Source organism: Peromyscus leucopus, chromosome 6 (assembly GCF_004664715.2).
Source record: "Peromyscus leucopus breed LL Stock chromosome 6, UCI_PerLeu_2.1, whole genome shotgun sequence".
NCBI lineage: Eukaryota > Metazoa > Chordata > Mammalia > Rodentia > Cricetidae > Peromyscus > Peromyscus leucopus.
In genome coordinates, this window is record NC_051068.1 from 21675581 (window position 1) to 21689521 (window position 13941).

General features: G+C 37.0%; 1 protein-coding gene across 1 annotated transcript in view; it reads left to right on the forward strand.

Annotated features, from left to right (window-relative positions):
• Hspa4l (heat shock protein family A (Hsp70) member 4 like) overlaps nucleotides 1-10095 on the forward strand; it is a 49763-nt gene extending 39668 nt beyond the window's left edge. The window contains exons 18-19 of the mRNA XM_028895057.2: nucleotides 1409-1570; nucleotides 4672-10095. Of these exons, the coding sequence (XP_028750890.1) occupies nucleotides 1409-1570; nucleotides 4672-4860 (351 nt within the window). The 3' untranslated portion in view covers nucleotides 4861-10095. The remainder of the gene's footprint in view (nucleotides 1-1408; nucleotides 1571-4671) is intronic.
• The last annotated feature ends 3846 nt before the right edge of the window (nucleotides 10096-13941 follow it).

Here is a 13941-nt window from a genome sequence, read left to right on the forward strand (position 1 = left end):
GCCAAAATTACTCCAAAGATTTTGATATGAATTGGTTGCATTTTTAAATATATTGACATGGAAAAAACTTCAAAAAATAGGTGGTGATTTAATGAGTTTATTAAATAGTAGTAGTAGAGATTTCAGACTTTACAAATAGCCTCAAGTTGGTTAGAGTTGAGAGTTCCACAAACAGCTCCAGGCTCCAGATAATTTTTACAAGGCATGTATATTGATTAATTCAAATAACTAGCAAAGAAAACTTGATCCATGAGGTAGTGATAAACTGAATAAAATGTAGCAGCCTAGAAGCCAAGTCCAATGTGATGATGTATAATTTTACAAAGAAAACTGGAAAAAAGCTTAACAGTTTAGAAAATGGCATCCTCATGGTTCTCCTTTTTAACTTTGGGGTTTAATCAATGCTGAAGAAGCTAAGGCAGCAGAACAGGACAAGCCCTGCTTTGGCTAGGTTAGAACCAGTCTCAAAAAAACTTGAAGGAAAATAAATTCAGTAAAAGAATTTTGTTTTGTTTTAAAAAAAACTTTAATTAGCATATACAGTGTTATGTTTTATTATGGCATTTTCAAAGGAAATTTGTTTGGGTTGACCCCCCTTTACCCCTTCTAATTCCTACATCCATGTACCCTTCACCACCTTCTGCTTTCATGTCATGTGTGTCCTATAGCCTTCTTCTCCTTCCTCAACACCTCTTTTTTTCCTTGTTCACTCTGTATTTTCTATGTAATCCATACTCTTTGCCAGGAAATCCTCTTGCTGGTATGTTAAGTTGCTGCTGATTTCTGCTCTGCTGGCTGCTGATGTACTGTGATTTCTTGGGGGTTTCCCAGATGGAGAAGCTGCATCTGTGGTTTTTGGACAGGATTTCATTGTTTTCTTTCTTTCTTTCTTTCTTTCTTTCTTTCTTTCTTTCTTTTTTTCTTTCTTTCTTTCTTTCTTTCTTTCTTTCTTTCTTTCTTTCTTTCTTTCTTTCTTTTTTTTTCTTTCTTCCCTCCCTCCCTCCCTCCCTCTCTCTGTCTCTCTCTCTCTTTCTCTTTTTGGTCAAAAATGCACCACCTAGTTTTATGGTATGTTCAGAATTTTCTTTCTCCCTCACTATACACCTGTGCACCTACTTTCTCCTTATTCTGTATAAATCCTACTCTTGCCCAATGCAGGGCCTCTACTGATGGTTCTTCTCCAAAGCTGACCTCTTCTGGGAGTCCTTTGCAAGTCTGCACTGTTTTTATAGTTTCTTCTAATCTCTTCAGCTTGTATTATCTTATATGTGGCATCTTTACATCAATATACATGAAGTGTGTAATAAGTAAGAACTTGAATGTTTTAAGGAGAAATTATCAATAAGCCATTATTTGGGAAAAACCAGTTACTTCTCTTTCTTTTACAATTTTATTACTTTTTGAATAGGATGAAAGGTATGATCATTTGGATCCTGCTGAAATGGAAAAAGCTGAAAAGTACATCAGTGACTCCATGAATTGGTTGAACAGTAAGATGAATGCACAGAACAAATTAAGTCTTACTCAAGATCCTGTGGTAAAAGTATCTGAAATAGTTGCAAAGTCAAAGGTAAGAAACAAAAATTCCCTTTTAGAAACATGTTTATGATGTGTGTGAAAGGACACAGTGAGTGTGTGGACACATGTGCCATGGCTCTCAGGAGATCAGAGGACAACTTTGTGCTGATTGGTTCTCGGCCTCCACTTTTATGTGGGTGTCCAGGATAGAACTCAGGTTCCCAGGCTTATCTTGCAGGTACTCTTCCCTGATGAGCCATCTCACTAGATAAAATTTCCTTTTTAATAGTTTAAGCACTAAAACAACTTTAGGGACTGAAAAACAAATGAGTGTCACACTGAGAAGTAATCAACTTGCAAAAGAACAGAGAAGCGACGTTTAAGGCCAGTCTTTGTTTGCTTTGCTGACTTCAACAGTTCTAGGTATGAGGGACTTTCTACTTCCTTTTGGAACTTGCTAGACATTGCTGGCTTTTTAGTTCCAAGAGTAGTACAGAATGAAGTACAATAATGTGACCAGATTCCTTGAGACCTCGAATATCTTTATTGCATTAGGTCTGTCTTTGGAATGTGAAATCTTCCACTGTGAAATCCTGTTTTTAATTTTATGTAATCTCAGATAAACTTTGAAATTTAATAAACATTGATAATAAAAATGTCAAAAGCTATAAAAAAAGATCATGAAAAACATGGCACCAAAACGATGCAAAGATGGACATAAGTGAAAACACTGGATTGGGGGCTGACAGAGAAGAGATGCGCACTCAGTCGCTAAGAGTGCAGGTGGTTTTGTCTCCATCGTTCGCTGTGCTTGCATTTCTAATCTGCGCTGTAGTTGGAAGGACATGAAGCAGTGAGTACTCTCCCCTGACCAATTTAAATTGGTACACCTTTGCCTGAGACATTGGGTCAGAAGATGTAATATACACATATATGTAGACATTTGAAGTGAATGTGTAACTGTTAGCCAAAAATCACAATTCCAGAAATTACTACAAAATTTCTAGGAATTACTACTATATATGTAATATAGCTATCAAATATGATGTTATAGTTATACGATTTTACAACATACTGAGTAAAAATGATTACAAACCCCTAATAAAATCACATTTGTAGGCATAAGACACAGCTCTCACTTCAAAAGAAATAAGGATATAATTTATTGTGAGTGATTGGACCATGAGCACAGACACACGTTGCTCTGAATAACATTTCATCATGGAAGTGGTCTCATAAACTTAGTTTCTGAAAAGTAAGTCATAAGTCAAGACATTTGTCAAATACATTTGTGGGGGCCAAAATTAGAGAAGTTACAGCAGCAGAAAATTCCATTCCAGGTTTTAGACACTGTCTGATGATACTGTTGGCTTTGGGGATGGTGGAAGCTACTGCTCTAATACATTAGTCCATCCCAAATGTTTATCTGAGAGCTGGAAAGATATGAGGACAGACATTAATGGGGGCCTAAAGGTATCCCATAATTTTAGCTCTAGATCAGTACTTCAACTCTCCACAATCACAGCATTCTAATTAGTCAGCTAGCCTGCAGAATCTCAATGTAGAGGGGGCATTTTTCTAGGAACTTCAATATACACAGTGTAAGTGTATGTGTATGTGTGTGTGTGTGTGTGTGTGTGTGTGTGTGTGTGTGTGTGTGTGTGTATGTGTGTGTAAGAGTCTTAACATCTAGAAGGATGTTTACTTAAGTATTAATATTAAAAGATTTCCTTTGATATTTTTTGTACATGATATTCCTTTTTTTCTTAAAAGCAGGTACTATATAATTAGATAAAGTAAAAAAAGGCTTTAGTTCTGTTTTGTCCAGAAGCTTGTAAGTACTTCACTGTAAATCACATAAGATTTGGAACTCATCAAAAGCAATTTGTAACTAGACCATTCTCCCTGAGGGGTCACTTCCTGTCATAAGATCTTATCCCAACCCCTAGGAGAGTCTGGAAAAACTTTAAAATTTCATCACTTGAAGTAAGAATCTCTCATTTCTGTGTAAAAAGCAAAGAGAGAAAATGCCTAAAAGCAAATTGCCCATCAAGTCTTTCCAACATGACTGCCCAAAAGTGAGCTGAACCAACCAGGCTTAGTGAGGGTGACACCAACAGATATGCCAAGGTGGAGGGAAGAGTCCATGAGCCCTCAACACTACCCAGAGAACTGCAGGCCACTAAGGAAGGCAAAGAGCAAGAGGAATAGTCGTCCCCAGGGAAAAGCACATCAGTTGCTTATTCAATACCAAGTGGTCAGGCTTGAAAACATATATAGGTAACATTATACAGACTGACGAGCTTATATTTAGGATTATATACGTGTGTACATACACATATATGCATAAAATAACAATGAAAAAAGAGGCCATGAATTTGAAAGAGCAAGGCGGTTTTATAGGAGAGTATGGAGAAAGGAAAGGGAAGGGTGGGATATAATTATATTATAATCTCAAAAATGCAAAAAAAAATTATACACAAATTGCATAAAACTTAGAATTAAATTACACTTACTTTTTTATTTTTTGTTCTTCATCTATTTTCATAAAAATGCTATGGGCATTTATCTGTTTCTGATTTATTTATTTGTTTGTTTGTTTATTTATTTATTTATTTATTTTGTTTTTTTGAGACAGGGTTTCTCTGTGTAGTTTTGGTGCCTGTCCTGGATCTCGCTCTGTAGACCAGGCTGGCCTTGAACTCACAGAGATCCACCTGCCTCTGCCTCTGGAGTGCACCACCACTGTCCAGCCCTGGTTCTGTTTATTAAAATTGTTTTCATATAAATGTTTAGAAATGTGTTGACATAATTCTCAAAACATCTGACATATAAAGAATTAAAAATTATGTGCAATAGCCAGGTGGTGGTGGCACACGCCTTTAATCCCAACACTCAGGAGGCAGAGGCAAGCAGATCTCTGAGTTCAGAGCCAGCCTGTCTGCAAAGTGAGTTCCAGTACAGCTAGAGCTACACAGAGAAACCCTGTCTTGAAAAGCCAAAATAAATAAATAAAAAGTACACTAATGAAAAATGTTAAATATGTAGAACTATTTAAATGTATGAGGACACATGTTTTAAGAGGTTGGAGAGTACTGTCAAACATCGTAAGTGTTTTGTGTAATATTTGGCATGGCTTGTTTCTGCCTTCAGGAACTGGATAATTTCTGTAACCCCATCGTTTATAAGCCCAAACCAAAAGTAGAAGTTCCTGAAGACAAAGCAAAAGCTAACAGTGAACACAATGGACCAATGGATGGACAGAGTGGTACAGAGACCAACCCAGATCCAGCAAAAGGCAGCTCACAGCACACTGAGTCTGGAGAGATGGACGTGGACTAAGTTCATGTACTTCCAACAGTGGGATAACTACAGGGTCCATTCACCCTTTACACCCGGTACACACAACATATGTTCAGTTGTTCTTAACTACTTTTGTCATTTGTTTTTTGGAGTAGTTTTGAAAAGTGTCTGTATTGAGTGCACTGTTGATGCCCATTGCTGCTGTGAAGCTTTAGCTGAATATAGATGTACAAATGAGTTTGAGCTCTTCTCACATACTTTGTGTCAGTATGCAGGACTGCTATGTAGTCGGAATCCATCTCCCTTAGTCACAGCTTGTACTTGCATAGCCCTCAGCTCCTCTATGCAGGAAGGGATACTGCATTGCTCTTTGGTTGCAGAGACAGGGGGTTGAATACATTGTTATTGTGAAAAAAATTGAATTTCATGTGGTTTAGAGCCACCAGCACTGACCTTTTCCTAGTTTCCATATTGTTATCATTTAAATATTAAAACAAATGAGAGGTTCTGACATACTAGTCCATCTCACTGGCGCGCCTCAAGAACTCCAGTCTTGTTATCACATAAATGAACTTAATGAGTCAGAAACAGTGCACAGTTTGACATTCAGATGACACCAGCATTTGCTGCTTTTGTTAGTAGAATGGATTGATGTTTTCTCAGAGTAACTTTTCACTTGAAACTGTTGATTTACTTGTCCTAAAGACCAGCTGCTGCTACACCAACTCTAACCCTATACCTTCATGTTTTGGGGAAGCACTGTTGACCTGTTCAGATGTGCACCTGGGTTGCTGACAGGCTTAGTTTTTATAGTTGTGTTGGTTTTCTTAATTGATTTGTGTTAATAATACCTTAATCTGGGGTAGGGAGAAATTGCACACTGCATTGCATTATATATACCTATCACTGATTTAATGTTCCAATGTAGATAGGCACTATTAAATAAGCAGTACCTTACAATAAAAAGGAAAAGGAGTACCTGTACAATAAGTCTTAGAAAATGATGCTTGTAATAAACATAACTGTGTTACATCAGTAGGTAAAATACATAATGTTACATAGTGTAATATGATATGATGTGATTAAATTATAGTTCCTGCTGTTAAATTGCCTTTTGAAACTTGGCTCCAGGTTTGGTGCTTCTTAAATGGGAAAAGGCACAGTGTACTTCAGCTATATTAAGGACCTGGTCTGTGGTTTATCACTAGACTTGTTCACACCATTCAGTTCTATCCTGAGGCTTGGAACTGTTTATTTAACCACGAGGAGGGCTAGAGTGATGTTTCAATCTTCAAGGGAAAAATGCAAGAAAAATGCATAGACCTTTGTGTTCCTAATGCCAGTTAACTGAAGGATAACTTCAGTTATAATTTTCAAAGGCTCTTTTCCCAAAGCTAAATCTTTATATTAAACACAATACTGACTTTTCTTAAGTAGTTAAAGACTGAGAGTATACTATCTTCAAGGATAGTCATTTCTCAAATGAGTTCTCTAATAGAGATTTTGTTCCTACAATGTAGTTTGCACTGAAAGGAGAGTGTAGGAGGGTGGGTGGTCATTTTGCAGGAATTTTTATTCAGCTTTTGGGGGGGATATCATCCCTTTTTATTAAGAAAACCATATAGTCACAACATATTTTAAATGTCTATATATTTTATTAAAGTGAAATAATTAGATCCAATAAATGAAGAAATACATTTTTAAGGAGCTATCAGTTACTTTTCATTTGTATGGTGAATATATCCATAGGTCCATTTTAAATAAATCATGGTTGCGAAGGGATATGTGACTACACAGAGATCTTAGAGCTGCTTCTCAGTTAATACGCACACTCACTCAGCAAGGAGCTGTCCCTCAGAAACATGTTGGGAGTGGCAGAGACGGCTCTCCCTGCACCTTAGTGTCCAGCAGGGCCCCACATTTTCCATCTTGCTCTTCAGTCACTTTTCAGTAGTTTAGTCTTTTAGTCAGATAAAACACATTTTTGTAATTATATCATGTCTCATTTAATAAGTTAAATACATCCAAATAAAATCTGTATACTTTTCTAACTAATTTGATATGAATGTTAAAAAAATAAAAACAAAACCCTATGCTATTTATGGAATTTAAAGGAAGGAAAATACATTCTCCTTAGTTTTGAATAGACAGTATGATTCAACTCATCTGTAATATATATATTGAATTAGGTAATCCTAGATCAAGAGTTTTCCAAACAAAAAGGTGCAGTTTTAAAGAATAAATAGCAAAGCAATGTTACCATTCATCAAACTATTAAAAAAAGAGTAGGAACTAAAAGTTTCTTAGTATGGTTTAATTCTCAAAGTACAAGTTACCTTCCTTTAAGAAACCAACCCTTAAGTCAGGCAGTGGTGGTGCATGCCTTTAGTCCCAACAGAAGCAGGTGGATCTCTGAGGACAGCCTGGTCTACAAAGCAACTTCCAGGACAGCCAGAGCCACACTGAGCCACACAGAGAAACCCTGTGTAATCCCCATCCCCCACAAAAGAAATCAACCCTTAATAACCAATTATACTGTGTTTATACAAAGACTGTTAAATGATACAAAATAAGAAGCACGTGCAAGGCAAGTTGCAAGCACCCAGGAGTGCTTTGTCTTCAGGAGTCTGAACTCATGGCCAGGCTGGGCTACACTGACATCCTACCTCAGAAAACAAATTTGCTTTGATTCTTTAGCAATGTACAGAATCCTCAAACTCTAAAAAGGTAGAAACATTATATCAAATTGCTCAGATACTGGAATAACAGGTGTCAATTTTAAAACACTAACCAGGTATTTGTTGTGAATGAATGAACTTTATTGGGTGGGGGAGGGCAAGTTTTAGTGTGTTTGTGAGTATTTCCTAACCAGACATCTTTAAACTGTGGAGCTCAATAAGCAGTTTAAAGACAGTATTAAGCCAGTCATGGTGGCAAAGGCCTTTTATCCTAGCACTCCTGAGACAGATACAGACTGACCTCTGAGTTCAGGCCAGCCAGGTCTATAGAGTGAGCTCGACTAGACTTTGTAATTGGACTTAGCCAATGCTACATAGTGAGATCCTATCACAAAACAAACAAAACAAAAACAAAAACCAATTAGCACCCCTGTGGCTTGTGAGAAATCCACCTGAAAAAGTGAGAGACCTTGACAGAGTGACTAGGTCAGTGTGACCTAAAATACGTAAAGCCATTGTTCATTTCTTACGCATTTGAAATGTAATGGTGACCCTTGAAACAATTCCAGAAGGAATTCCCATGTGGTTTTGATAGCCAGAGGTTGGTAACTCTGACAAATTAAGTCCTTTGTACTAACTTTATGTAAGGGCTCTTGGGTAGAGGGACTCACTAACATTCTTTGCCTTTTAATTCTCTTAATCCTTCTCAAACTGTTCCACTCCCTGGTGACTAAGCATTCAAATATATGAGCCTATGGGGGCCATTATCATTCAAACAATCAAACATGGCTAAATTCTTACTTATTTTAAAGAGTAAAGGGGCATCTAGAATATTAAAAATGTTGAAAATCAAACTGTTTCAAAGGAAAGTTGAAAACTGAAATCTCCGTAGAAATGGTCAGCATTTTACAGCTGCATAAGGCTTCCTTGACTTCTGGATCCTTAAGGATACATCTAGCATATTATTAGAGGAAATAGTAACAGAAAAGGCATATTCATCAAAATACATTGAAACCAAGAGCTTTCAATTCAAGGAGTCAAAGATAGTAACTAAAACATGACCATCTATCTGATGTACGATGTAATCAAATCCATGCTAATGAAAATAACATGGACCCTTGTTTGGAGTATGAAGTGTTATCACCTGAGTCACAGGATGATTAAAGAAACATATTAAGACCTTAAAATGTACTTATCCTATAAAGAGACAGTGAGATACAACATGTTTTAGATTGTATTATAGCACATAAATAACATGTTCACAATCAAAGGTATGTAAAACGTCATTTAAATGGCCAGTGTTTTCAAATACAGTGCTCTTTTAAAATCTTGATTTTCCTTTAATTCCTCTCTTTCATGATATTGAAAGAGTGCATCTTGTCACTCTGATGATTAATTAGCAATTTAGATAGGTTTAGGAGCTTCTCTCCACTTATTTTTGAGACTAGATCTAGATATGTAGTTCAGGCTGGCCTCCTTGTGATCCTCATGCCTCAGCCTTCAGTGCTGGAATTAGAGGTGTGTGCCACCATGACCAGCCCTTTGTTTCCTTTTTAGTACTAAGTCTTACATTTAGGATTTGGGGCTCTTAATTCATATGAAATAAACCAGATTATACATTTCCATATTCAACATCTCCAATTTTAATAATCTTAAGTTTTAATAGTACCATTGAGTAGATTCTCCATCTTTTGGGCATTAAGTAATTTGAAGTAGTTCTGGACCAAAAGAAGTCAATTTGTACATGTTATCTGTTAAGTATGACAAAATAACAAAGGCCATCAGAAAGTTAAAGAGCAGACACCTTTGATTTCATGATGCTTTCTGATTAAAAATAAGCATTGTACATTTTTAGTTTCCTAAGTTTGTTCCTTCTGACAAATTAAGTGAAAATACTTTTAAAATTATGTCAGCATGCTTAGAATGTAGATGTTAAAAAACAATTTAAAATGAAAAACTAGGTAAAAGAAGCTTTACAGTGTACATTTTTCTCTAAAATAAACTTTTGTGGCTTAGTGTCTTGGAAGAAGTGTCCTAACACCAAGTGGTCACCTCTTAGATTTGGCAGAAAGAAGCCACTGTTACTTAATATCACACTACACAGAAACAGTTTTTAAAGGAATCTATACTAAATTGTTCATTTCTAGTAAAATGGTATTCCAGTCATCTTCACAACCATTATAACTATGTACAAAGTGACTCTGCTCCAGTCATTCATTCCTATAAAATAACTTTTGACAGTTTCTTAGTAATTCTTCTTAGTTTTCGTCCTTTTAGAACTGTACATTTGATTTCTCAATTCTGTTTGCCATGCAGAAAACTGTAATCAAATGTGACAAATCTATAAAAATAATTTTGTTTGGCATAATAGACCATTACATTTAATGAACAGACATAAGAATGGCTTTCAATGTTAACTGATAATATTCTACAAATATTGTTTTGTAATATGACTTTGGTTCACAAATATATCCACAAAATGTTTGCATATGGAATGATCAAAGCATATAAAATATTTCCTATGTATGTAATTTGCATCTTCATACTAGGGAACAAATAACAATTGATAATAAATGCAGTTCATTTTTGGATGTCAGTCCACATTGTCAAGAAGTCATGTAATATTAATAAATACATGTTCTACCTGCTCCTTGAACCATGAGTTTTGCACACCAGAGGTTTAATTTTCAAGTGTTGAACTCTACTCATTACATTGCATGAAACATTGAGGACAGGTCACCAAATTATTTTAAAGAAATTTGCATAGCAATGAGAGTTTTTGAGTAACCTGGCAAGATTTGCAAACTTTCAGACACTTAATTCTAAAATCTTATATGGTAGTTTGTGAATGTTAGATGTGTTGATAGAAAGAAAGCTTTGGAAGTTCTCAGTAGGTTGAGAAGAACTTCTTCCCCAGTCCTCTGTGTATGACTCTGTGTATGACTTGCTGCTCCTGGAGCTGTCGAGGTGGTCAACCCATAAAAGCACTTGGTGTCTAAGCCTGAGGATCTGAATCTATTCCCTAGATCCCATGATGGAAGGAGTGATACCCACAATACAAAGTTGTCCTGACACACACACAGTACATTAATAATAAGGAACTGCCGCTCCTAGGGCTGGGGAGATGTAAAATCCAAGTACAAGCATGTGGATCTCTGGAGCACCCACTTAAAATAAAAAAAAAAGCTGGGGTTAGTAGTGGTCCTTGCCACTAACCAAGAAAATGGAAACAGATCCCCGGGGCTTGATGACTGATCTAATCTAGCTATTTGGTGAGGTGCAGGTTTATGAGACACCACAGCTCAAAAAATAAGATGAAGCCATGTGTGGAGGTATACATCTTTAATCCCAGTTGGCATGCAGGGGAAGGAGGATCTCAGTGAGCTCAAGGCCAGCCTGATCTACAAAGCCAGTTCCAGGCACAAAAATAATTGCTGTACCTTATAAAAATGTATGCAATGTTAATCTTCTGGAGGTGGTCAAATAGTCTATAAAAAATTAAAAGGTATGTATCCTCAATCTGAAAAAAGAAACACATTTATACCATGTACTTTAAATTTCCCAATGAAATACACATATTCTAAAGATGGGTGAATTATAAGCATTTATTCATTTCAGCTGTTCATAAGTTGAAAATTTGAAAGGGTTTCTTTAAAAAAAACTCTCCACCTATGTAATATAAAAGAGAACATTTTAGAGATAAGGAAGAACTGTCAGATTACATGTATATCTTTTATAATTTACCCTCAAAATTTCCCCCTTTGGATAAATAGACTCAAGATGGCTCGCACAGCCCACAAATCTCACAGGCAGCATGATGTCAGCATCCCAGCACTCTTTCCACAATGATGCTTTTGACCACCTGTTTACTCACTGCCAATAGAGCAGGATAAACATGAAATGATTTTCTTAGTGACTGGGGAAGACAAGAATGACATTAAGAATAGGAGGGAACTTAAAACAAATTGTACTAAATGCATAAAAGCAGCAAAGAAAACACAAAAATCAAACAACATAAACAATCTGGGAGCCAGATGGGGTACTTATTTTGTTTATCTCAGCACCAGGTAAGCAGACAGAGGCCAGTCTGGTCCACATACCCATACCAAGCTAGTCAGGGCTACAGAGACCTTGTATCCAAGTAAGCAAATAAAAACCTAACTACTAAGAGGTGTCAGACATTTGCCAGTTTGAAGACTATTTGTGGCTTTCAGAAAGACCCAAAAATGATGTAATAGAAGAGTTATGCTAAGAAAATACCTACCAAATGTGTTGATGTAAATATTTTGTGCCCCGTACATGAATAGTATAAATGAAATTTAGAAGTCAATGGTATGCTTTGATTATAGATAATTCCCCAGAAATAGAACAGCTCTGACACAGCAGTCTCAGAATAGAAAGTAATGCAGTGAAGGTGAGGCCCACAGGAAAAGTGATAATGGAAGGCAATAAATATATAAACAGAACAAAAAGTGATTGGATATAATAGACTTATATCAATAGTCATGGGCTTTTGAATGGACTCAAACTTTAAATACACATGGAATATTTACAAAAACAGTAAGGCCACAAGGTAAAGCCCAGGAATACCAAAGCCTGTCATCATACAGAATTCAGACAACATCTAATTCACCTATGAAGCCAGATATGGTGGCACACACCTAAAATCCCAGCACTTGAAAGAGGATCTGGAGTTCAAGGCCAGCCTGAGGTACATAGCGAGACTCTGTCAAAGAATCGCCTAAGACATTACAAAAGAAATTCTATATGCTCATGTGATTGAAATTAAAATTCTAGAACATTGAATCATGTTGAAAATGAGAGAATGTTTCTATAAATGTAGATATTCCTTAAACTAAAACTGAACCCATTAAATTCCAGGTATTTTTTGATGTGTAGTTATCACTGTGTATATACAAAGTACAGGTTAACTATAAAGTATCTCTTCACACAAAAGTGCAAGCTCCAAGTGGCAGGCATATTTATCTTTATTTTCAAGCAACTCTGAGGATGTCTGGCACTTAGTGAGATCAATAGGTTTTTGTTTTTAGGTTTTATTTTTGTAAAGTATGTGACCAAGAGTTTGTGTACGTGAGTGTGATGCCTACAGAAGCCAGAAGATGGCATCAGAGACCCTGGACCTGGAGTTAACAGGTGAGCTGATAGCCATGAATGCTGATAACCAAATGTGATCCTCTCCAAGAGCAGCAAGTTCTCAATCACTGCTTCAAATATCTAGCCCCACAGATTTTCACAGTAACTGAAAAGTTCTGGCCAAGAACTTGTGAAATAATGCTTAGCTTGCAGGGTAACAATGTGTTCATCTAGAAAAAAAAATGTGGAGACTGGCCTAAATTTGGTTATTTCAAGGATATTACAAAGACAAAAAAGTCCCCTAATGAGGACCTCACTTATAGTGTCCACTACATCTTGCTCCTATTCCTGACTATAAATTGCCCTTTGAGACCCGGGGTCCCCTAAGATGATCTTTGTTGGTTACCAGAAAGCTGCCGGTTTTGGTTTGCTGGCTTCCCAAATGAATCTTTTTCCATGCCTCACTGGTATTTGGGGAAAAAAGCAATCTAGACCTGGTTGATTAACAGTATTAGGATTTCTATTGAAAGAAGATACAACACAGGCAGACTGAGAGATAACACACTACTTGGAGCCTTCAGAAAACAAGTCTTACTTTTGATCTTATAAGCTGACTTAACATCTCAGGACAATTAGGCTAGAAAAGCAAACCCCTGGCTGTACACTTACTGATTTCTTGGTAATTACCTCTTTTTCTGCTTGTAAAGATCCTTACAATTACTCTTTCTTCAGAACACTTTTCAAGGAAACTTGTGTTAATTCCCTAGTCTAAATCACTCACTCACATAGGGCTCAGATTAAAGGTTTGTGAGACAAGTAGCCCAGAGTAGCCTAGGACATGTTAAAGACTTCAGGGCTGGCCCCAAACTGAGGGCAACACTACCTTAGTCTGCCAAATGCTGTAATTTCAGGAATGAATCGCTATGCCCAGCTTTTAATACTGCATGGGGGGTGGCGGGGGTGCTACTGGGAGAGGAGGGACTGGAACCCCCCAGGGACTTGGGTGTGCTGAGCAAGCATTTTACCACTCAATTACATCCCCAGCCCTTATTTTACTTTAAACAGCACTTTTGCCTATGCAGTTCATTTTCTTTTTTTTTTTTTTTTTTTTTTGGTTTTTCGAGACAGGGTTTCTCTGTGTAGCTTTGCGCCTTTCCTGGGACTCACTTGGTAGTCCAGGCTGGCCTCGAACTCACAGAGATCTGCCTGCCTCTGCCTCCCGAGTGCTGGGATTAAAGGCGTGCGCCACCACCGCCCGGCCAGTTCATTTTCTTAAATCACCATACACATTAATAGTTGTAAAGGAAATGCCCCAACGGTGAACATGGAGGGTGTTCTAAGGAAGGGC